Source organism: Mus caroli, unplaced genomic scaffold (assembly GCF_978045245.1).
Source record: "Mus caroli unplaced genomic scaffold, Mus_caroli_1 scaffold_16, whole genome shotgun sequence".
Lineage (NCBI taxonomy): Eukaryota > Metazoa > Chordata > Mammalia > Rodentia > Muridae > Mus > Mus caroli.
Window position 1 is genome coordinate 64,715,583 of NW_028227271.1, and position 26,096 is coordinate 64,741,678.

Below are 26,096 nucleotides of genomic sequence, written 5' to 3' on the forward strand. Positions count from 1 at the left end.
GGAATCCTAGAGGCAAACAAAACTTAGAAAAACCAACAGAGTCCCAGTCCCAGCATCCCAGTTTGGCTTGTCACTCAGGGCTCCATCCCTACTGAATGCATCTTCTCTCCCTCACTTTCACTGACAAGTCTGCTGGGTGCCATTTTGACCACAATGTCACCAGAATGTCCCTTGGATGCTAGCTACATTGTGCAGAGGCACAGTTTTGGGGTGATCCAAATATATCTTAGAAGTCTTTGATTCTCAGGAGCGAAGCCTCCCAGCATGGAGCATCGGCCCTGGGGAAGATTATCTGACACTTCTCTGTGAAGTCCCTCTTCTGGGCTCATGGTAATGAGTACCTTACACAGTTTTTAAAGTTTTGCTATTTTTAAAAACTCTGATTGTTTCCATTGTATCAACCACCAACCATTGTATAACAACCACAAACTAACTGTTTGTCCTAGCAAACTGTCCGCTCTTGCTGTGGCACAAGCGGTTTCTCTCTTTCCACTTCTGGATTCTTTTATATGTGAAAATTATTACCTTTCAGCTGCAAATTGCTGATAGTTTAGCACTAATGAAGTCGAGCACTTTTTTCTTCATTTGTCACAAGGTTTCATTTTTTCTTATAGAGGAATATCAATCCATGCCTTTTACTGTTTCTTTGGGTCACATAATATTATTTTTCTATTTAAGGGTTCTATCCCATTTCTTGCAAGCTGCCCAATGTTTCCGAGAAATAAATGCTGTAGTTCTGGAGAGTGTTCAGGGCAAACTGTGAAGAGCCATGTGCCTGTCACTATTACTGAATGCTGACCTCATTCATTAACTTACATTAGAATCCTGTTTATAGCCAAGAAATCCTTGTTAATTCAGAAACAACATGATTAGGAAGTCAACTTCAAGGGCCAGGGATTTTCATCTTTTCTTGACCCATCCGCAGCACCGGAACAGTGTCTGGCATGCAGCAGGTGGGCAGTACGTGCACTGATAAGTGAGAGGGTGGTTGGGCACCCATAAGCAGTTAAGACTTGGCTACATTCTTTTACCAAAAGGGAGTTTGTTTTGTTTTCTTCTTCCTTCATCCCTTTCTCTCTCCCTCCCCACCTTCCTTCATTCCATGCTTCATTTCACTTGAAGCCAGAGATAAGTACAGTGGTGTAGATGGGGTGGAGAGGCCAGAGATACGAAGACGTTATCTTAAAATCCTCAACATGTCTAAGAACCTAATTCCCCTATGGTAACGTCATGGGCCTAATGAGCAACCTTACCTCATTTGTGTGAGAAATAAGGGACAAGAAAAGTTTAGTGATACAAGAGTAGCTTGCAGTGATTTAATAAAAGACCCAAAGTGTTGCTCTGTTTTCAATTTACCAGCATCTAATTCCAAATATAGGGCAAACCCATCACTTCTCCTATGCGAATTTATCACTTTTCTGGTCCTTGTGAGACTGTTTTGTATGCAAGGTCTGAAGGAAAGCACAGCGAAGTGCCTTCATAGTGGCACAGCTATTGATGACCTCTTTGGGGAAAATGTGTTAGATAGAAGTGTATGCCGATTAGTACATTTTCCTATTTAAAAAATTTATGGGCACCTGGAAACATCTTTTCCAAAGACGGAGCTTTTGATATGTTTTGATCCCTAGTTTTTTCTTAAGTCACCCTAGTATTTCTGGAAAGATCTGGGGAAGAATTTTGGGAAGTACGTTTAGGTCCAGACTTGTTGGAAGTGTCACTTCCAGCAGGAAGCAGCACACTATGACTGACCTCTTGGTGTCTGAGTGACAGAGACTCCTGTTTATGGAAAGAGGTGGCTGACCCGGTTTTTCCCTGAGCCTCGGTGTAATGAGGATTAAATAAAATAGGGTTTGACTTGCTTCTAATGTCAGAGTCTCATAGATCAAAGCTATAACTAAATATCTTATCATCACATTCATCAGAGACACCCTTGACCACACTTTGAACCACTGAGGTGCTATTAGTAAATTCAAGGAAAACAAGTGACTTCGAAGGCGAATCATTTGAGATTTTAAAAGAGAAAGAAAGAAAGATCCTTATGAGCAACAGTCCCAGAAGTAAACCATCTAGGATATGTCAGGGTTTGTGTGTGCATGTGTATCTGTCTGTCTGTCTATTTGTCCATCCGTCTGTCTGTGTATACTCATACACTTCTCACACATACAGGTAATTCTGACCTTCCACACTGACTGGGGCTACAGTTTCATTCTCTGTATCTGATGCTGGAGCTTGAAGTCCAGAGGGCAGGCTGCTGCCATGGAGAGACAGGACTGACAGGAGAAAGCAGGACAAGGAGAACCAGAGTATAAGGAATCTCAGAGACAGAGTGACATGCACACGTCATGTGTCTTCAGTGCTGTAATACCATTGGTCATGGGCCCAAGCACACATGTATGACCCAGGAGCTAGAGCACATGAAGGAAGATGCAGGGCAGGATGAGCATTGTAGGTCTGAGCCCCACCTTCCTACCACTCAATGTCTTAATAGACAACTTCATCTCCTATTCTAATTGCAGAGAGTGTACCAATGACAGAACAACAAAACGATTACTCCCGAGTCTAGCTTGGTGAACTAGTGAGTTTTCTGGGGCTACTCTCATAGGAGGACTTATGAGGGGCTACTCACAGCAGCATCACTGAAAAGCTCTGTGTCCCAGTATGGACGAGGACTCATCGAAGTTTTATTGTGAGTCTCCTGTGTAACTACAGGCACTGTCACACAAATGAGTCCTCTCTCCACATCAAGTGTTTTCTAGGTACACCTCCAGGGAGGGACTTCTGAAGTTTACAAGTTTCATGAATTTCCTGCATCATTCATTTCTTGCAAGCCTCATGAGCTAAGCCCTTCCTTTATGGCCATGAGGGAATTCTTCAATCTGGAAGAAACAGCTATAGAACAAAGGTGCTGTACAAAATGACTGCCTTCATGTGCTACTGAACACGTGAACATCCATCCACCTGAACATCCATTTCCAGGATCCCTCTTAAGGATGAGGGCACAGAGATGGAGAGAGTGTTTCCCAGTTCACCCAGCTGAGAAGACCAAGGAAGAGCTACCAAGCAGGCCAAGCAGCCTTCGTTGTGTCCGTACTTTCACACTGTAAAGGCACAGCTTCCCCAAAGGGCAGGCAGGGAAAGGGCGCTACAGACCCCAAGTGTGGTCTCTGGTGCTGGTTGACTGCTTGTAACCCCCATCCAGCTACTGAGTGAGGTGAACACGGTAGCCTCGCTTTCCCTCATGTCCTCATCAGCCATAAGGGAATGATTATAGTAGTAGCCCTATCACAGCTGCTTGGTAGAGGCAGGGAGCTGATAGACATGAATTCTCTCCAACAGAGCTCAGAATTTTAGCCATCCCATGAGAGAGATTGTTATTTCCCCAGCCTGTTCAAGTCAACGGATCTCAGAGTATCTGGCTGTGACAGATAACTCCTCATGCCTCCCTGGGTGTCACTGCCTTCCCATCTCAGCTCTGGGTGACTTTGCCCTCAGGCTTGCTCTGTGGAGAGGCTGAGTCAGACTGCCAGTCTGCATTTCTGCAGGTTTTTTGTTTATTTGTTTTTTAATTTTTCCCCCCAACTTCTCGTCACAGGGAAGCCTTGTACCTGGTTGAGATAGCCACACTCCCCTGATGCCCTGGGAGCCAGTAGTTCACTGGTTATGCTTAGAAGTGGTGCCATTTGGTCTGGGTCCAGCTCAAGCCATATAGTGTATTGCTAGTTGGGATTCAGGCTGAGTCGTAGGTTCTGAGACCCTCAGAGATCCTCTATATCGGGAGAGTAGATGAAATGCTAGAATGCACCAGACAGACGACAGAGATGATTACCTACCTCTGATTTTCCATCCCGCTGGAAAATAGCTAATTATCCCAGAATCCCCAGTGTTCTGCTTGTTCCAAGAAGTGAAGAGCATTCAGCTATCGGTTCTTGTTGTTGCTGCTTGTTTATTTGGTTGGTTTGGTTTTGAGCAGGACCTGTGGCGGCAGGAGGAGCAACCTGCATGTGTTTGGCTTCTGGTTCTTTTGCTTAGATCCTGGATGACTCATTCAAAGTCTCTCATTCTACTTCAGTTTCTACTTCTCCATTGGTTACAAGGACATAGTAATGTGGGCTGTTGAGAAATCAAGTAAAGCACGGAGCAGGAACGCATTAGGGCCTCACAGGGGCTGGGCCAATGCCTAGAACGTGAAGTTGCCACTAATCACGCAGCTAGTCCCATGACTTCTGGGTCATGGCTACTGTTGCTCTTGCTTTCCTTGGTGCTCTCTTCCTCATTTACTTTCTTTTCTTTGCTCCCTTCCTTTCTCTCTTTCCATTCTTACCTGCCATTTCCCCCTTTTGTGGCTCTCCAACTTGCTTTGCTTTAATCTTCATCCTCCACCCCCCAGAAGAGTGGTATGTGGTTTCACTTTTGCCCCTGGAGACATTTAAAACATCAGAAAAGTTTTTTTTTTTTTTTTAAATTAGTGACTGTTGAAATACTTCTTGCAAGCTTCATGAACCACAGGTCTCTGCAGCTCTGCTGTTCATTTCTGCTTCTGTAATGTAGTCGCAGTCATAGATAGCATCTAAGTGAATGGGAGTGACTGCATACCAATAATACTTTATTTGACAGAAGCAAGCTGCAGGCCAGCTTTGGGCTGCAGACCAGGAGTTGTAGTTGACCAACCTTGCCTTAGTTATTGGAGATTGCAGATTTCTCACACTGAACAGCCATTCTCTGACATCCTCATCTCCACTGAGACATCCAGGAAGCCTTTGGTGCCTCTTGGGCTGTTTTCCACAGTTCAGGGTTTAGATAGCAGTTGAAGCAGTGATTAGAGAGTCTGGCTTGGGTTACCTATCAAGTTAGAGGTGATTCTGGGCTGCAGAGAGAAACCCTGATTCAAGAAAAGAAAGAAGGAGAGAGAGAGAGAGACAGAGAGACAGAGAGACAGAGAGAGAGACAGAGAGAGAGAGACAGAGACAGACAGAGACAGAGAGAGACAGAGAGAGAGAAGAAGAAGAAGAAGAAGAAGAAGAAGAAGAAGAAGAAGAAGAAGAAGAAGAAGAAGAAGGAGGAGGAGGAGGAGGAGGAGGAGGAGGAGGAGGAGGAGGAAGAGGAGGAGGAGGAAGAGGAGGAGGAGGAAGAAGGAAGAAGGAGGAGGAGGAGGAGGAGAAGGAGGAGGAGAAGGAGGAGAAGGAGGGGAAGGAGGAGAAGGAGGAGGAGGAGGAGGAGGAGGAGGAGGAGGAGAAGAAGAAGAAGAAGAAGAAGAAGAAGAAGAAGAAGAAGAAGAAGAAGAAGAAGAAGAAGAAGAAGAAGAAGAAGAAGAAGAAGAAGAAGAAGAAAAGTGTTCTTTTGTTCTTAGTTACATGTTTGAAATGTCTACAGAAAATCTGTTAGACAGTTGGTTGTAAGTAGCATCATCAACTTAAAGCTGAGTGGTGGCTTTGAATAGTCACCACTGGACAAAGAAGTATATAAGCATAAGGTGGCACCTGCATATTGAATAACTATTTTGTCTCAGGTTGTTTTCAGTTAAGTGTGCACAGCCTGCAATGAGGTTTAAGCAAGCAACTTTTCACTGTTGAATGGCAGTCTTCTACCCAGAGTTCTATGTTTGACTCTTGTGAAGCTGTTTGCTCCAGATTAGAATTGCCTGCTGCCATTTTAAGTCATGGCAGCTGGAATCACCAAGACCTTCACTATATCTGGCCTGTGATGACTCCTTGTGAAAGGAGGAGTCACAGGAAGTTCTGTAAGACTCTCCCTAGATGGTTTAGTGAGTGGACGGGCTTGCTGCTAAGCCTGACCACCTGTTCTATTCCCAGGACCCATCTAGGCTATTTATAAGATGGTCATTGGAGTCTCTTCCCTGATTGAGATTCTCCAGACTCAATGGTCATGCTAAGAGTTTTGCCATCACATGCTTACTGGGAATGAGATAATGCTTTAAGTCTTACTTCAAACACTTTATTATTAATCTAAGGTGGACTTGGAACTCCATTGTTACTTAGTAGATGACCAACAGCTAACGTAACTTCACCAAAATTCTGCCCAAACGTTGCCTGAATGGAACAAAGAGATCATGTTTAGCACTTGGAGTTGAGTGAAAGAGGCCATAGTCTCTCTCCAGCCCAGTATTCAACTCTCTTTGCTACAGATACTCTGTGGATTTCCTTCAAGTCTTTAGCTTTCTGATTATCTGCATGGCTGTGGTTATCTTCATGGTTGTGATTATCTGCATGGCTGTGGTTATCTGCATAGTTGTGGTTCTGCATGGCTGTGGTTATTTGCATGACTTAGGTCATCTTCATGGCTGTGGATATCTGCATGGTTGTGGATATCTGCATGGTTCCACCTGTTCCACTCCCTTTGCTTACATTCCTCTGTCAGAAAGTATGCTCATTAACAACAACAACTTCTTCTTCTTCTTCTTCTTCTTCTTCTTCTTCTTCTTCTTCTTCTTCTTCTTCTTCTTCTTCTTCTTCTTCTTCTTCTTCTTCCTCCTCCTCCTCCTCCTCCTCCTCCTCCTCCTCTCATCCCCTTCTTCTTGACTTTTTTTTGGGGGTTGTCTCCTATGGTAAGGATGAAGGAAAAATAGGTCATCTTCTTCCATCAAAATCAATAGTGAATTTTGAACCCCTCAGCTATTTCTTGCCCCCATCTTCTGTTTCCTTAGGATTCTGGCTCATGGAGTACTTTTAAGAAGGGCATTGCATGGCTTTATCCCAGCCACCTCCTGTGTAAGAAGACAACCCTTTCCCTCTCAGGCTGTGCCTGGGAAATATGTCAAGAGATGTCATCTATCAAAGGCGAAGCAGTCCCCCAGGAAAGCCACAAAATTATAAGGCCATTTCCACATGCCGCCCCAGGAAGCGATTTCTAACTCTTACTGACTGGCCAGGCCAGTAGACTAGCCTTTCAAAAACCCAATAATCATCCCTCATCTCTAAGCACTTACCTGTTCAGTATTCATAGGATGTGCCTCCTCGTAGCCTGCTAGCTTGCCTGGCTCACATTCAATTCCTATTTCTTCACAACATTAAATTATTTTTAGTTTCTCATTTTCTGAAAGCTAGTGATTAAAATATGCAATATTTATGTTAAGTAGCAATACAGAGATTTGCTAATAACTTACTTTCTTATAAATGAACACTCATACAAATACCTTCTAGATGTTCAGTGCTGTGAGGTACATGGGGTGAAGGACATTGAACCTACCCCAGATTTCTAGTGTCTAACACTATTTATGCCACTGTGATCTATACCACCAGCCGTGGCCTATATTTCAGTCCAAAGCAGAAGACTGCACAGGATTGGTTAATTCCATCAAGTCAATGTTAGGGCAGCATTTTTTTAGGAACCTGAGTTAAATGTTTTGTCATCAATGAATATCAGTTGGGCTCCAAGCTATTGTCCGATTTAGATTAATGATGTGGTTGAAGAGTTAGATTCCCATCTTCTTTTCTGTGGGAAGCTGATGTGGAAGTCTGAACAGAAGAAACAAGATTGATGCGGGCAGCCAGAGCAGCAAGAGCAGCTCTGCAAATGCTGACAGTGTACTTGAGGTAGTGCCAGCTAGCATTGGCAGAGACGTGCCTGCTCTGCTCTTCATTTACATAACTTGTCTCGTCCATGGAGCTGACAGAGAGGCAGTTGCAACACACGTCAAGAAAAGCAAAACTCTTGTGCTGTGACCACATTGAGAATGACCAGCCAATTCCAGCATAGGAAATTTTATGAGCATCTGAAGTCCTTTGGTATCACACAGAAAACAGACCAAGAAGTACCAGAAAGGATGAAAAGGAGTCACTTCTGATTTATTGTCTGGGGGTGAAGAATGTCCCCAGCAACCGTACAGTTTTGTGGTAGGAGCCCAGCTTCTGAAGCCAAAGACACAAGATCATATCCTATATGCTCATAACTCACATCCATACCTCTGCTTCTTGAATGTAGGCTATGTGCCATGGGTGAAGTATTAATCCATTTTAAGCCTCAGCCTCCTCCATAGCACAGGAATAATAATTGCACCTACTTCTTAGGCGATAGAAAAAAAAATTAACAATGAACTATTCCTGTTTCATGCTGAGTACACAAGGTGTCATAATGTAGAGAAATGAAGTATACTTTTAAAGATGCCACTAATAGCACTGAGATGATCGTATTGGCTTCCTTTCTGTATTTTGGTTCTCCTGGCAATCTCATAGGAATCCAATCATGCCATGAATAAAATGAAGGAGTTAGAAAGAATACAGTAGAATGCCTAATCAAGTTACTTTTCTGGGGTCAGGGAGACCCAGGGTGCTCTAAGGAATGACCCTTCCTCGAGGGTGTTTTCTTGGGATGCTCAGAAGTGGGGCTGATACCTGGCCTAGCTTTGCTTCAATGATCTCATCTGTAAAAGCAAGCGGCTGACTGGTTGATAGAAAGTTATTTGCAAAGGGACAAAATGGCTTTTCTGCAGCTGTAATGTGAGTGGCATCAAAGCAATTGACTGAGTCAGAAAGCAGCTTTGAGGCTGCTGCTTCCCGTGGACATCATCTGCCTTAGATAAGTATAAATCATAGTGGGGACTCAGTAGACAGGGGTGATGCCCCCTTCATAGTGAGACCTGTCTGTGACTCCCGTGATACAGGTTCAGGGTGAGTTGACAAAGGTCAGCTTTCCCCTGGTCAGTGGCCAAGATCTGCTAATGAGAAGACCAGCCCACTTGACTGCAGGGAAGGAAGGGTGTTAATCACTGAGCTGCTGGGACAGCTACTGGTCAGTAATGAGATGGATGGATGTGCACAAGATCCTCCGAATGTCCGTGAGGTTGGAAAAGTATCCGATAGCGAGTCTTGCAGTTCTATTCTGCTCACAAATGAATGAGTCTTGTTCCATATCTGTATCTGTCCCCTAGGCAGATTTGCTTGTAACTCTCTTCTCTACTCAAGCCATTTGAACTTTGCCTCATAAATATCCATGCATTTCCTCTCTCTCTCTCTTTTAAAAAAATTACTATGAATTAATTGTACATACAAATAGCATTTGGTATAAATTTTCCTACATTATCTATATGCCCTTGTTGGTCAAATTCAGCCTCATTGTCCGCCTGTCTGCACCATTGCAATCTCTAGTAATTTCTATTATATTTTCAGGTCAACATTTTGGTTGTTTAACTTCACATCTAAGAGATGATGTGAGCCATTTGTGGTGATCTCATTCCACTTAATTAACATAGTACATTCTACTTGTATCCATTTGGTAGTAAATAACAATATTTTGTTCTTCTTTGTGGCTGAATAATACTCCACTGTGCATATTTACCAGGTCTTATGGATCCCTTTCAGGTGTTAACAAGCACTAGAGCTGATTCTGTAACTTGGCTGTTGTGAATTGTGCTGTGATAAACAGCATGCATTAAATGAATTATTCCCCTAAGGACATGTCCTCCGTCAGTCTTTGACAGCAGATTATAGTAACCAACTATGCTTACTGATGTGAAGATATAGTTTATGAAGGCCAAAGGGAAGGCTGAGGCTCAGTGACTGTTTTGAAAGGAGAGAGTCCAGGGTATCACAAGAAAGTCTATAACAGGGTGAGGTCTGTTAGGGGAGGGGTTATATCTTCTAAATATTTCAATGTTTCCTGTTACTGGGAAAGAAGACATGCCCTCCCACCTCTTGGTTAGGGAACAGGAGGGTCGCATGGGGGAATTCCTCACCAGATTCTCTCCAGTGAGGAAAAGAGGTTTCTTAAAGGAATCTTGGAATTCTGTGGGAGAAGACTGCTCGGGGTGAGACAGCAGCAGCAGCCCAACCCCCAGCTCTGAGTCTGTGGGTGGCTTCCACCTGAGAGCAGAATAGGCTACAAAGACACACATGGCCTTTCCAGCTGTCTCCTGGTCTGCTGACCTTCACCATGACTTACCTTAGACTCGGTCCCTTGTAGTCAAAGCCTAGGTATGCATGTCATCGTCTTTGTCCTTATTAGGACACTGTCCACTTACCTGTAACACGGGACCAAACAGACTGACAGAGAAGATTCTAAGTCTGACTTGTCCTTCACAGCAAAGGCAGCCTCTTTTGAAAACCTAAAAGGCTGAGGGAAGTCAAATGAGGGATGTCACATGAGAGATGTCACATGACAGTGCAATAAAGACAAGATGCAGGGAGCTGCTTGGAGAAGGACAGGACTTCTTCCAGGTGCTGTGACACCAATCATGGATGAGGCCAGAAGACCATGCATGACACTCGTGTCTGTCCTGAGCTCCTTGGAGGGATAGCGTTCAGGTGACTCCAGACTTGACATTCAAGTAGAGCTTCAGGTCTATATTTCTGAGATGGCTGTAAAGGGAAGATTTTTGTCAAAATCCCAGAGACCACAGTAACTGCTTCCTTCCTCAAACTGCTTCTGTCAGGGTATTTTATCACAGCGACAGAAGAGTAATGAAGCCAGTAGGGATACCCACACAGGCTATTCTCCAGAGGTGAAAGTATTTCCTAACCCCTTCAGTGTCTCTAGGTATCTAACTATATGAGCTTAGGGCAAGCTTTTCAACAGCTTCTCATCAGAATGAAACTTAGCTTATACCTGTGGTGGATAATACTATTACTGCCAAGTACTGTGGGTATCAGTGAACCCATTTCATGTAAAGGATAAGATGCCACTGAGGACGATAGCTGTAACACCTTCACTTATTTATTACTCATTAACATGCACACTTACCGGAACAGTTAGGCACTCACCAGAACTCCTGGACTGTGTATCCACTTTCTATTTAATTCAACATTCTGTTTCCAGAACCGTCATGTCACCAAGGTTAGAAAATAAAGCTGACCTGAATAAACAGGAGAAATATCTTGCAATCCTTTTATTTGACCATTTCATATTTAAAAAGCACGTACTATGTGACAAGCATCAAACTACCTGGTCTGTGACTTAGACTGTACACCAGCAGGAAAAGAGCCAGATTCAAAAAGATTCTGGAGATCCTGGATTAGAGCTGGGTTCTGGTGAAGTTCTGACTCAGAACAGTGAGGCCCTGGTTTCCATTCCCAGAAATGTAGAGATAAAAATGAAACAAAATAAAACTCAGAGAACTGGAAGCTACAGGGGAAGAATGAGGCAGTTTTGCCAGAGCTTGGGGGTTGGATTCTAGGATCCACAATCCTTTTTGTCTTTCATTTGGAACAATTGTAGCTATTCATGGGATCTAGTGTGACAGTCAGTTGCATGTATGTACCATGTGATAATTAAAGCATGTCTTTGTGAGAACACAGGCAGACGGAGGGGGTAGAAGTGATGAGGCATTCTGGGTAAAGGGCTGGAAGAACAAAGATGCAGGCATGAGAACGCTCCAGAGAGCAGCAGAATTGCAGCTTTGACTGGAAGGGAAACGCTGGGTGCGGATGACACCCTGTCAGACACCTTCCTTGTGAAAGTGGAAGCAATTCTTTTAACTGCTGGTGATAATGCCTAGAATTTACATCATGTGTGAGTGTGACTGCATTTATATAGTGCCTGCTTTATAAGAAAGCATCTCCTGGATGTTATCTAATTTTCTCTTTCTCTTGCTAAGCTTGAGGGTGAGAAAAATCAAAGTAACGTCCTTTATTTGGTATGAAGCAGAGAAATCTGATTGGATGTTTTCCCGTGCCAACCGCCTCTTAAAATCTCAACTCAAGTCACAGAAACAGTGCACAAACAGGGTCCTCCGCATCCACTTCCCCAGCTGCCTTTCATATTGCCCACATGTGCACGTATTTCATTTCTAGTGGTGTTAATGGCCTGTTTTCTTTCTGTCTAATATAAGATGCTTTTGCTTCTCTGTAATATTCTTACTTCTCATCTTGCACAATGCTACATATTCTATTGAAGAATCACTGGGAACTCGCTTGCTTCAGCTTCTCAGTAGTATAGACAGACTGTAGTGGCGGTCACCGTGCATAGAACACACTCCCCTGTTAGCGTGCTTTCCTTGGTTTCAGAGACTTTTGTTTCTCTCCCATTCCTTCACTTCACAACGCCATTTCAGTATGGATTTAAATTTTTTTGAGATCATAATTTGACCACATCTCTCCCCTCTAAATCCTTCCACAAACATCTCCCCCACTCTCCCTTAAATCCATGGCCTCTTTTCTTTTTAAATTAATTTATTATATCATCAGCATTAATTTTTCCTTGTTACTGAAAGTAGACTTTTTTATCAATATACCCTGATCATGATTTCCCTTCCCTCTACTTCTCCCCGTTCCTCCCCACATTTCCTCCCACCTGAGACCACCCCCTTTCTGTCTCTCATTAGAAAAGAAACCGGCTTCTAAGGGACTATTCTATACTATGATAAAACAAAAACAAACATGTCGGAATAGGACAAAATAAACGAACAGAAGGGGAAAGCCAAGAAAAGGCACAAGGAATAAACACAGATGTAAAGACTGGCTAGTTCCCACATTCAGAAATCCCATAAAGCCACTAAACTGAAGGGCTGGGTACACAGACAAAGAACCTGCAGGGTAAAAAGAGAGAAGAAACATATATAAATAAAGTAAAAAAGATAAAATTTGAAAGGAAAAAAACCCCAGACATGACTTTGTAAGATGAAAAACACCTCCAAAGATGCCTGTGGGTTAACTGGTGGCCATCTATGGCTGGGCACATGGCCACCATTGAGAGTAGTTTGTCTCCTCACTGAGAGTCCCTTAGAGAAAACCAAACTTTCATTTGCAAGAGGTTGTCAGTAGAGATGGCTTCTGGCTTAGAGATGGGGTGTCCGTGTCTTTCAGATCATCAGCGAGTATTTTTAACCATTTTGCCTAAAACCACCTCACCAAAGCATCAGCTCAAAAACTTTTTTATTGCTGAACTTTACTTAGTTTGCAATGTAAACCTAACAGAGTTCAGTATTGACAGAAATGCCCACCTTAAACATCTTTGAAGACACCAAGTGAATCAGATCCCAACTTGTAACATTGTAGGATGATTTTAGACTCAATGAAGACAGGCCTAGAAGAAAAAGCTCACAGGAAAAGAATATGCACTTGGTCCTAAAACCTCCATCAATTATAAGCCTTTGATCTGCCCCATCGAAAGACAAGGCTTGTCTGCTTCCCTTGTGATCTTTATAAAAAGCCGTTTGTCCTTTGAGTCCCCCAGTGAAATGGGTTCTTAGATGATGCATTTACAGCTTGCCTTCATCGCCTCTGTTCTTGAGAACGATTTGCTGCTTAAATTGCTTTAAAAAAAAAAAGGCTTGGTTTTAAGCTTGATTTTGCTAGATTCTATCAACTGGGAAAAGCTTGGGACTTTTTTTTTCTTCTAGCCATCATTCCTAGGCTTCAAGAAGCCTTGATCTGACAGGTGCACCAGAAGCAGGGGCCATCAGGAGTCCTAGAGCACTAGACAGCTCCAGTCTAAGAACATTCATGCAGCACGCTACAGTGAGAACACAGAATGGTAGCCATGAGCTGTGAGAGGGTGGCACCCAGTCTGCGGGAATGAATATTTGACACACTGTGAGGGCCACAGATGATTTGACACACTGTGAAGGTCACAGATGTCATTTTAACCTGAAAGTCTGGCCTTCCTCTATGTTGACCCCTTGTTGGCTTTTTCTTTCTTTTTAATCTTTTCTCACCAACACACATTTCATCGTAACTCAGTCTGTAGCCAATGTCTTCATTTTCCTATTTAGTAACTAGACACTTGAGCCAGCCCTCTCCTCCTTCTCAGTGTGTGAAGTTCTGGCTATATTTGTATTTCTTCTTCCTCAGCAGGGATTTTTCCCACATTCCCTTACCTATAAGAGCGTTTGTCGTAGCTTGCAAAGACCATACAACCCAACTGGTTCCCTGCTGGGAACCAGTAGAGAAGCTTTCACATCGTATATGTAAAGTATTCTTTGCAAAGAAACCTCTGTGAGGTAACGTATCAGCTAACTGGCCATTTAGTCCCTCCATACTGTTTACATCAAAATAACAAATTGCCCAGGGCAAATACATAGTTCTATCTTTCGATGTCAAAAGTAAAATTAAACTAAGCCGGTGGGGTTGATAATGAATGTGCAAACACGTGATACAAAATGCTAAGTGTTATTTTAACGTATCTATTCCCACTGTTCTTAAATTTCTCATTTGTCATTGACCAGGGGAAATCTTTCGTAACCTATTTCTTTTCTTGATAACTACCAAATTCAATTTAATAACTGTCAAGTAGTAGTTTCCCCGGAAGGCAGGAGTGAGAATGGATTTGGGACGGGTTATTGAGAGAGCTTCAGCTGCATCTGTCAAAGTCAATGTTCTGTAGAACTGAGCCAGCGGGCTCATCTGTGCTTCGAATGTCTTTAACTAAAAGGTAGGGATAGGGAGGGTGCTCTTTGAAATGCTTTTTAAAAATCAATATGGCAGACATTGCCCTACCTCAGTCTATCTGTCACTGTAAGGAGTGGTCTCTTGGGTTTTCCTCTTCAAGAATATGATAACTTTGCAGTAAAATGGCAGTGGTCTGTTCAGTTCTGGAAGCCTCCTGGTATGGAGTCCTGGACTTGGAGTTCAAGTTTTCTTCCAAGTCAGCTCTCTTGTAATGTTCTGTATTCACCAGTGATAACCTGGGAGTGTTCTGGTTTTACAAACACAGGAGGATCTCAGCCAAAACTCATCATCAGGCCGTTAACTTCAACATCTTCGAGGGCATGGTTTGTCATGGGGTGCCCCTGGTGACTATTTCAAGAGGCAGAGTGGTGTATGAAGCAGGTGTTTTCAACGTCACAGCAGGACATGGGAAGTTTATTCCCCGCCAACCCTTCGCTGAATACATTTACAAACGAATCAAGCAGCGAGACCAGGTGAGTGGCCACACAGTGACCAGTGCTGTCTACACGCCTTGGGTGTCAGGTTCGTCATTTATTGTTCACGGTGGTGGCACCATGTCAGAGTGCATTTAACATGCTCCTGGAGAGTCAAGATTGACCAGAAGAGGACAGGCACACCCCAGCTTTCAGTGAAAGAGTGAACCCCCTAGTTGGAGGTTTGTAGATGTGTCTCTTATAGTTTTCTTGACTTTCTTTTTCAGGGTAGGGCCTTGAGCAACCTATTCATCATTAGGTATGGGTCTTCCAAGAACCAGGCATCCAGATGGATCGAGTGGGGTTTGTCGGAGACACCTGTGAGAGACAGTTAAAGGAGCTGGGGAAACACTGAGTGGCAAAAATGCAATTTAAGAATGACCTGAGAGACGGGAGAAACACGTTTTAGAAGGCTAGCTATACAGGGAACATCAAGTTGGGTTCTGTTTAGGGAGAATCTTTAGGCCACCTCTGGGTCTGGTCGGTTAGATCCTAATGGTGGCAGTCATTGGCTGCAAGCTGCCATGGAGGACGTGGCCTACCTGACCTCACACTTTTGTGGGTCTTAGTGCCACAGCTGTGCAGTGAGAAATGTGTTCCCTTTAGTTAAGAATCTGCAAGGAGATTTCTGAGGGTAACCAGGAGTGGGTGCAGTTTGGAAAGGAGAGACCTGAATGTGCACTCTCCCTTGCCTCCCCACGTCCTGGCAGTGTGCCCGGAGCAAGGTCCCTGTCATCCTTAGGTCTGCTTTCCACCTGAAAGTTAAACATCTTAACCCTCAAATAAGAGTTTGAAATGTCAGAATTAATAAATGCCAGTCCCATCTCTTTGTTTTCCCTTTGCTTTGATAACGGATTCTGTTACAAAGGCTAAGAATCTTTGTAACCATCCAGTGATTATATAAAAACAGTATTTGTTTTTAATTTATCTTGTGTTTTTCATGTTTAGTTTATACAGTTTTAAACTGTTTTTAAACTTCACTAAATGGACTAAAATACTGTTTAAATTTTTTTTAGATGGAAAAATCTAGAACTCTGCATTGAGGGTGTTGGTTTGCACTAACAAAGTCGCCCAGAGCTACAGTGGCTGACCTCACAGAGCATGCCCTTCTGTTCCCCACCCAGCAGGCCTCGCTCATGTTCATCCCCCAACCCCCACCCCACCTCGACAAAGAGCCCTTGTAACACACAGTTTCCATCAGGAACCTCCCCCCTTTCCACTTTTCAAATATGTACTCCCCTCCCGCAAAGTTTCTCTAGCTGTTTTCCAATTCATTTTGTTTAACTTTAAAAAAAAGATTCATTGATTGATTTTATGTATGTGAGTACCCTGTCACTCTCTTCAGACACACCAGAAGAGGGCATTGCATCTGACATTACAGATGGTTGTGAGTCACCATGTTGCAGGGAATTGAACTCAGGACCTCTGGAAGAGCAGTCAGTGCTCTTAACCACTGAGCCATCCCTCCAGCCCTCATTTTGCTTAATTCTTATGTCCTCTTTGATTGCTGTTTGATGGCTTGTTAGTTTGTTTGATTTAGGGATACCCAGAGTCCTTTACACAAAATACCTCCATTTTTAAAAGTAATTTCCTAAGGTTTTGTTTAGGTAAACCAGTGCTCTTAAATACTTTAAATTCCTCCCAAATACCACAAAATTATTTTTATCTTCCCCCATCCCCCACCTTTTTTTCATTCTGGGTACCACCTAGAGTGAGCTTAGGCCTGTGTCGGGCTGAGCCACACCCTGACCCTACAGTTCTCAGTCAACACAGCCAGTGCTTAAGATAGTGTTGAGTTTGCTGTGGGGTTAATTTAGAAATGTTGACATTGGAAGGTAACAAGTGGTAACTGTGAGGACCCTGGGGATTTTCTGCTGGTTTGTGTGCTAAGAAGAAGCAGTACTAACATTTAATGAGAGCTTATTCCTGAAGGCTGACTGTGGCAGCACAGGGAGGTGAATGAATATTTAAGGAACAGGAATTGGAGAGAAGCCATTAAGGCATTAAGAGCATTTGCTGATCTAGAGGACCCAAGCACTGTTCCCAGCAGTTCCATAAGATGGCTGACTGTCCCCTGTGCCTGCCTTCATCTCTGAGGGATCTGATGCGACCTCCTAGCTTCCATGAGTCCCTTCACCCATGTGACCAATAAAAAATTAAAATAAAGAGCTGGCTCAGCAGTTAAGAGCAGGCACTGCTGTTCTAGAGGCCATGGCTCAGCACCTATAGAGCTCATAACTGTCCGCAGTTCCAGTTGCAAGGGATCTAATACACTCTACTGCCTTACCTGGGCCACAGGCATGCACAGAGCACACGGACATACATGTAGGCAAAATACTTATACTCATAAAATAATTTTTTAAAAATTTAAGTACAAAATAAAAGACACGAATCTAAAGGGAAGGGGAGCATTTTTTAAAAAATTATTATTATTTTGGAATATAGGCAGCTAATCTTTCCCATAAGTTTTTCAATAAAAAAGAAAACATTAAAAGTACTTAAAGCCGGGCGAGGTGGCACACACCTTTAATCCCAGCACTTGGGAGGCAGAGGCAGGCAGATCTGAGTTCGAGGCCAGCCTGGTCTACAGAGTGAGTTCCAGGACAGCCAGAGCTACACAGAGAAACCCTGTCTCGTAAAACCGAAAAAAAAAAGTACTTAAATTTTTCATAAAAAGCCATTCAAGGAAGAGCTTTAACAGCAAGGAAGGAGAAACGAAATAAAAGGAAAGACCAAAGTAGTAGAAACTTGGATATTCCAAGTTTCCTGAAAAAGAAGTTACATATTATTATTTCTTTACCAAACACAAAAAGCTCTTTAATTTCAAATGCATTATATCCCTGGCTTTTTTTCTGTATTTAGAGTATAATAATTTTCATCAAAAATTGAAAATATGCTCCTTCCTTGAGCCAGCCTCTCTCTCTCTCTCTCTCTCTCTCTCTCTCCCTCCTTCCCTCTCCTTTTGGTATTAGGCAACTGCTCTTTTCTGGAGCATAAGGTCACATTGCACTTTAGAGAGAAATCAGAATAGCTTCCTGGAGAAATATATGGTTTCAGGATACTGCTGCCAAAGCTTTTAAACTCCTTGAATCTTTGCAGTGATAAGCCCAATTTTCCTTCTAGATAAGAGAAAATTGAGCAGATGACTGACTGGGTCCTTGAAATGGGTATTTTCCATTTTCAACATCATAGTTTGTCAATGCCTCTCTCAAGGTGGTAGTGTGAGAAACTCATTTAACTCATGTCACCACCTGCCATAGAGTGCTGATTTGCTGGATTCATGGCTAATAAGTGGCAAAGGTGGAGCATCTGCTGGAGCTGCCTCTGGCCTGAAAGAGACACTTGGTGCGTCTCTGTCCAGTCCTCAGTCACTGATGTCAGTTTGGTGGCCAGGAAGCAGATGTGAGGGTACACTTGCATTCCAGAAATGGGCACCACTACCACCGGAATGCTAAAGACGGAAAGGAAAGAAAGAGGGGGGCTTGCTGTTAATATTCACCAGACCACTAACGCATGAAAGGTACTTTCTCTGAGATCTGAGATCCTCCAAAGTCCAAAACCTTTTTAAGAGTTGACTTGAAACACCAGGGAACTTCAAAAGTCCAATTTTATAGCTAGGAATGCCCAGTCAAAACACCTAAAAATATAAAAGATGTCTTGTCTCTAGTATTTCGAGGAACACTCAACCTGTGTTCTTTCTTTGCTTTACCTAACCACTCAACATCGTTCTGCTAGTAATATTTATTGACCATGACTTAGGTGTCATAGTTTAATTCTCACAACCCTGGAGATAAATGGTAGTAGTCCTATTTTATAGGTTAAGAAATAGAAACTCACTATAAAGCACGTTAATCACAAAGTTTTAGCCTTACTCAATGTGTAGCCCCGCCTCCTATCTCTCAATGGGTTCGCAGTCTTCCCTCTGCAGCAGGGAGGGGCTCACTTTCCCTCCTGCTAACAAACTTAAGAGGAAGCCAGCCCCAAAGTAAGATAGTTGGATGTCGTTGCACTGCCCTTGGGCAATAGTTCACCGCATATTTTAAGAATTTTAAAGTACATATGTTTTTATTGTTGAACCTCTTCTGTTGAACCCAGGGGCTGCCCACATTGTAGTGACTCATGGGAAAACACTGGGTGGCTCAGCTTAATATGGCCAAAAGCCCACCTCACCCCCAAAATTCACTAGGGGTGGGCTGAATTTCTTTATCAAGGAGCTGTCATCCTTCTTTCCATGGGTGACATGGTATCAGTCATTCCATTGAGGTTGAAGGGGTCTTTTCCATTGTTCTTGATGTCTTCAGAAAATCTGCTATCCCTTCATTTCTCTCTCAGATAATAGTCACATTTTTTATCAATTTACATGTTCCTCTTCGCCTGATCAACTAACCAAAAAGCATTTCTGTAATTATGTAGACATAATGATGATTGCAATTAATGTTTATTCATGGCGCTGCATATAATTCTCATTTTTGTCTTTCTATTAACACAGCACAATGACAATCATAATTAAATATGATGAACTCAAATTGAACTCTCATCTGCTAAAATAATCCACCCATATTCCATTAAGTGAGGGGCTAATTTTGCTTTCCATGGCACTTAGGGCGCCCTTTCACGTGCATTTACCTTCAAATCATCTTGTTGAATCACGGTACTCCTGAGATGGAAACTACCGGAGCTGAAGTGTGATTATCAAATCTCAGCGAGATGCCATGACCTGTACCAGATGTGTCCCCAGTGTCTTGAGATGCAACTTGAGAGAGCTGTTGAATAATTTTATATAATGTTGCTCTCAAAAGAATGATAAACAGTTCCCAGAGGTCTAATATCCAAGCACCCTCCTTCATTCCACAAACACTGTTGGTCATCAGGAAGATTCAAGGTACTAGGATACAGGACCCAGGAAGGCAGCAGTCATTGATCCCAAAGGCTCACATCCTGCCTCTTTTTACTCCAGCTCCTAGTGTGCAAGTCCTCCTTTGTGCCCACTTTTACACATCTCTTTGCTATGCTTTTCTAGCTATTTGGACCGGGAATGGGAGAGATGAAGCCTGGAGATCAAGTTAAGAATCATCAAATAAAGATTTATATTCCCCAGTCCAAGCTCACCAAGGCAACTGTTGGATGGCGATAAAAGGGGGGTCTTACTGATACTCAGGGAGCCCAACCTTCAGAGATCAAGTAAAAGCAAAACCACCCGGGGAGCTGGAGAAAGCTGGTCTGTGAGGCAGAGCAAGTGAGAGCAGAAGTCCCTAAGCAGGAGTTTGAATTCACTTATTATGTTCCACCAAATCACCTTAGCCTTCATTCAGGCCCATGTGCTTTATGCCTCAGCAAAACTCTGCTGGGATTAAGTATCCATTCAGCAGGAGACATTGGGATGAAGTCTGTGAACCAATACTGTAATCTCTGATCATCGATGCCTGGTCCCAAGGAATCTGGGCTCTGTATTATGCTGGTATTTCATATTTCACATGGATATTTGCCATTGTGACTAGAGGAGAGGATCAAGACTCAATTTTCTAAAAATGCTAAGTTCTATTTACTTAGAAAACAAAGGTTTACCTGGAAGTGCTGCAGAGTGAGTGCCATTTGGTCACAGTGAATATCCCTTGAGGCTCCGAGAAGCACATAGAGCAAGATGTCAGGAGGAACATCTACCAAGAGTAATGTACCAGATAAGGGATGCAGATGATTTGGGTCTAGCTAGAACAGAGCTTACTACCTCTAAGGAAAGGGAAATATCAAAAGGTTAACATTTCTGGGAAGCAGGAGGCTAGACCTTCTTTGTCATGAATTCCTGCTCACTTATCTGATTGCGTGAAAGGTTGTGCAGTGTAGGGTGGCAAGGCACTTGAGAGGCGTTGATTTATTTCTAAGACGGCAGTGGTAAGAGCAGCCTCCATCTCTTTATCATTCTGGTAGAAAACCAGGCTTTCCTACCTGAAGTGTCTGAGGTGGATAAGCAGTAGAACCTCAGTCTGGACCTGGCTGGCAGGACTGAGACATAGATGGTGTGAGCAAAGTGGGGACTACCAGGCTACATGCTGTCCAGAGGCCTGACCGGGACAGTGACTGGACAGTTGGAAAGCAATTATTAGATACCAGGTGACCTGAGACCTGGACATTGAATGCAGTTAATTAACAAGAAAGGGCAGTCCTGCAAGTAACATGTGGTGATGGGTACGACAAAGGAGCTTGGGGAAAAATGGAGTCAGTCTGGACCAGAACATCTCACACAAGAAGAAAAACACCCTGACTCCCTGCTCCAAAGATCATTTTCCTCATGTTGGCATATTGCCTATATTTATCATTAGGAAACAACAGAGTAATCTACCAAGCCCCAGTCTTCTGGGAGAGACAGTAAAGGCAAAGGCAACTGCAGAACACACTCGTGTGTCTATCCAAGAGTCCCCATGGGAGAGACAGTTTCAGGTCTTGTGTTTACTTGAGCTGAGCTATAAAAGACAAATGAAAGGGAAAGAAAAGGTCAAGCATGCTAGTCTGTGCACAAGCCTGAACTGTGATTTCTGGTGTAGGTCCTGAGTCTGCAGCTAGGATCCATGGAAGGGATGCTAGAGCAGCTGACCAGTCTGTAGAAGAGCAGTTCTCAACCTGTGGGTCACAACCCCTTTGGAGAGACCAGCTAAGACTCTCTGAAACCACAGATGCTTACGTTATGATTCATAGCAGCTGCAAAATTACAGTTATGAAGTAGCAATGAAAATAATTTTATGGTTGGGGGGGGTCACCAATACATGAGGAGCTGTATTAAAGGGTTGCAGCATTAGGAAGGTTGAGAATCACTGCTCTAAAACAAGCCCACCAAGAACGAGGAGGACCCAGCACACTTGGTAAAATGGTCTGTTCCAAAGATGCTCAGGACACATAGGAAGGCAACAAGGGAACATAGCAAAGTAGCTAAGGTCCAGGAACTGCTGTAGAAAGAGGAAGGTGGAGCAGGATCTGGGAAGTGCCAGGTCACACACAAATGCATGACCAAATGTCTGCCCGCTGTGTTAGTTCCCCCAGAGCAGTCGCTAAAATACACCATGGGGTTAGCCAAGAGGAACAGAGAGAAAGGCAAGACCCACAAGAGAGGGTGAAAAGAAGGTGCGAGGAAATCTTGGTTTGCTTGCAGGGCCTGGGTTATGGAAGCTTACGATGTCAGTTATCTTTCCCATTTCAGAAGTGTCCTGCTTTGGATGATAACTGCATAGGGATCAGCCTACTGTGGCAGCTAGAGCCTCAAGAGGGAGAAGCAGAGGGGTAAAAACCTGAGATGAAGGATGTAGTCAGAGACCACGGGGTTACGCAAGTTTAAAGTTTCAGATGTGACATCTCCAAGTGACCAGAGCATCACTTGAGTGACACATATGGGAAATTGACACTGCCTGGCTGTCTGGAGATGATGATAGAACCAGAATGAAGGAAAACCATGATAGGAATCAAGTAAAGTCTCTGATGGACCTAGGACAGATGTAGGGCAGAGGCAGAGGCAGGGGCACTGCTACTCCAAATGTACTTCAAGAATAGGAGAGAGAGCTATGGGGAATGGTATGGGATTTACAGTGTGAGGCCAGGTGGAACAATTCCTGGCTTTCTTTCTTTTTCCTGGGAATTTTTTGCTTGTATATATTGGTGTTTGAGTGAGTGTAGACACATGTATGTACACATGTATGTACATACATGTATCCCTGTGTGCACATGCCATTCATGTTGAGGCCCAAGGTTGACCTTGTGTGCCTTCCTCTGTTACTCTTCCATTTTTATTTAATGAGGGAAGGTCTCTCAGCTGAACGCAGAACTCACTAATCAGCTAATCTAGCTAGCCAGCTTGTCCTGGAGAGCCCTTGTCTCTGCCTCCCGAGGGCTGGAATTACAAGCAGCTTCCCTACCTGCCTAACTTTTACCTGGGTTCTTAGAATACAACTCTAATCCCCAAGCTTGAGTGACAGGCACTTTATCCACTGAGCCATCTCCCCAGCCCTCTGGTCTTTCTGTGATGCAGATATCACCAACTAAGAGGAAACCCAGAGGGAGACTAGAGAGTAGGAGGAAAGGATGCGTGTGATCACTCACAGAGTTACTGCTCTCAGGACTCACACTAACTTGGCTATTCAAGAAGGTAACACAGAATTCAGGAAGTGAGTCGAGCACAGGAGAGAAACAGAATGCATTCTTTTCAGACCTGTGCACCTGTGCCAGTGAAGCGCGCCCCCTACAAGGGAGAAGTCATCACACTGAAACCCAGAGAGACAAAAGAAGATGACACGGCTGGAACCAGGATGCAGGTCCACTCCTGATCTGGATGCTGGGGTTAAGCAAGTGCAAGGTAAGTGTTCTGGAGCAAGGGAGTGAGTACCAGCCTATGACCAGCACATAAAATCAGTATCTCTCTTCCCACACTTTTGAAGAGTCCAGAGCTTCAAAGTAGAAGGAACTCTGATAAAGGCCTTGAGAGTCAGAACGTTAGATACACCTTGATTAGATGAAACAGGCCTTGAGCTAAAGATTCATTCGGTAGAATGTTCGAGAATATTTCAAAAGAGCCCAAGAGAATCTTCTATGAGCGCAAAGCAGAGAACCCTGCCTGCAGTACTAAAAGCATGTCCCGTGGTCAATATTTGAAAACCAACTAAAACTTTATGAAAAAAAAAAGACGAATCTTTGTATTGTACATGCAGCTGTGTTCTATGACTTAGAATGCATGGACAAATGAATACAAATGAGGAAATAAAGGGAAGTTACACAATTTTGGGAAAGTTTTTCTAGAAGTATTTGGCAGTGTTGACACGTAGTTTCTAGAGGAGTGTAGATCTCAGTGTGGGAAGACTTGGAAACACTGTCCAGTCTTGTGATGCCGTTGGGCATTCAGAGCTTTCTGTTTTGAAACTCCCACTATTTCCCTCTATTTTTCTGTTTCTTTCCCTCCATTGCTTTCTGTTCCTCCTCTGCCGAATCAGTATTAAAGGACAGTGCTACAGTTTTAGTGTCTCTATGAGGTCACTTCTATTGACTCAGTAAAATGCACATTTTCACCATTTGATGGTGAAAATTATATACTTGTGATGTATATTTATTTATATGCGTCAACATGTAACAATCTGGGGGAGACGTACACCAGCATGCATGTCCAGTTTACAAGCTGTGGGTCACAGGTTGTTAGTACAGCCTAACACAAAGTCAGTTGTTTCCTTGGGAACTTGATTGTCCATTTCTCAAGTGTAAACTTTAGAGAGGACAAATGTCATAGGGCGATGTCAAAGGGTCAGATGTTGCTGTTAGAAGTTGACCGGGTGGGTGGGGAGTATAGTGTGTGTCAGTTGGAGCACTGTTGGACACAGGTCTGGTTTTCTACATACCCTGCCAGTGCACACATTCCCATTTGACGACCTGTACATCCCTGCTTGAGCCTTGTGACTGTGGGGATTTGGATAATGAGCACCGAGACATTACAGACCTGGCTCCCACGTGCAGAGTGCTCTCTCTTTGTTGAATATTGTCATTTTTTTCCTACCACCAGCCTCAAGCTTCAGATTGTCTGTCATTTCCACATTTCAGGAATTATTTGTGTGGTTCACAAAGATTATACTTAAAATTCTGGAGATTAGCAAGAGAAAGGCTTTGGGGTTGGATGTGATCGTGTGCTGTGCTAGCTGAGCTTTTGTACGAGCCGGCTTAGTGTTTACTTTGATTAGAACGTTCCTTGGCACTAGCTTGAATCCAGTGTCTCTTTGTGAGAGAGAATGTTATACTGAGTGCCTTTTATTCTCTTCAAAGGCAAAGGCAGAGCAAAGGCTCTGAGGCGCCTCTTCCCGCCATGCCCCGCCAACCCCTGGAGAAACACCTGCTATTTCAACTCCCCAAGATCCTTTAGGAAAATCATTTCTCTAGGCCTCTTTGATTTTTCTCTCAAAAGCAGTAGCTGTCTGCCTCACTGTGCCTTTGTTGCTGTGGAAGACTGAAGATATAAATGAGCATTACTGGGACAGGACGTCTGCGTGAAGACTCACTGGAGATTCCTTTCAAATGCCATCTTGCTGTACACTAGATTTCTTTCTTTGGATCTTTAAAGATTTCTTTCCAGTGTTAAAGGTTTTGTTTATTTGTTTTGTTTTAATGTCTATATTTGTTTGAAAAATCACTGTGATTTTACATTTCACCACAATTAATAAACATTGGGAGCTTCATTCTGTATTCTAGTGTCTGAGTTCCATTTGTGTCCCTCTACCTAGTAGGTGGGACTAGGACCCTGGATTGGTCATGACGAGAGAACATGATTTCTTGTGTATCAGTGTCACCTGTAAGTCAAGTCCCATGATGGGTCTAAAGAAATCAGATCCAGTACTCCACCATTAAGTGAGTCCGAAGCAAAATATCCAATCATATGGATAGATTCAGGAGTTGAGGGGATTCAATGGAACTGGCATCGCATGAGGATGTCATGTTGATCTGTTCCTCCCAAGTCCTTTCTTTTTTTTTTTTTTTTTTTTTTAAAAATATTTTTATTACATATTTTCCTCAATTACATTTCCAATACTATCCCAAAAGTCCCCCATAGCGCCCCCCACTTCCCTACCCACCCATTCCCATTCTTTTGGCCCTGGCATTCCCCTATATTGGGGCATATAAAGTTTGCAAGTCCAATGGGCCTCTCTTTCCATTGATGGCCGACTAGGCCATCTTTCGATACATATGCAGCTAGAGACAAGAGCTCCAGGGTTCTGGTTAGTACATCATGTTGTTCCAACAATAGGGTTGCAGATCCCTTTAGCTGCTTGGGTACTTTCTCTAGCTTCTCCATTGGGAGCCCTGTGATACATCCAATAGCTGACTGTGAACATCCACTCCTGTGTTTGCTAGGCCCCGGCATCGTCTCACAAGAGACAGCTATATTTGGGTCCTTTCAGCAAAATCTTGCTAGTGTATGCAATGGTGTCAGCGTTTAGAAGCTGATTATGGGACGGATCCCTGGATACAGCAGTTTCTAAATGGTCCATCCTTTCATCACAGCTACGAACTTTGTCTCTGTAACTCCTTCCCTGGGTGTTTTGTTCCCAATTCTAAGAAGGTGCACAGTGTCCACACTTTGGTCTTCATTCTTCTTGAGTTTCATGCGTTTATCAAATTGTATCTTATATCTTGGGTATCCTAAGTTTTGGGCTAATATCCACTTATCAATGAATACATATTGTGTGAGTTCTTTTGTGATTGTGTTACTTCACTCAAGATGATGCCCTCCAGGTCCATCCATTTGGCTAGGAATTTCATAAATTCATTCTTT

The 26,096-nt window shown here is 43.3% G+C and overlaps 1 protein-coding gene across 2 annotated transcripts in view; it reads left to right on the forward strand.

Moving 5' to 3' along the window:
* Positions 1-25,009, forward strand: part of Dpys (dihydropyrimidinase) — a 71,167-nt gene extending 46,158 nt beyond the window's left edge. The window contains exons 8-10 of one of the 2 annotated variants that reach the window (XM_021184350.3): positions 14,602-14,809; positions 22,999-23,144; positions 24,593-25,009. In XM_021184350.3, coding sequence (XP_021040009.1) covers positions 14,602-14,809; positions 22,999-23,115 — 325 coding nt within the window. In that variant the 3' untranslated portion in view covers positions 23,116-23,144; positions 24,593-25,009. The remainder of the gene's footprint in view (positions 1-14,601; positions 14,810-22,998; positions 23,145-24,592) is intronic. The other variant, XM_021184351.3, reaches the window with a different exon arrangement.
* Positions 25,010-26,096: the final 1,087 nt, after the last annotated feature.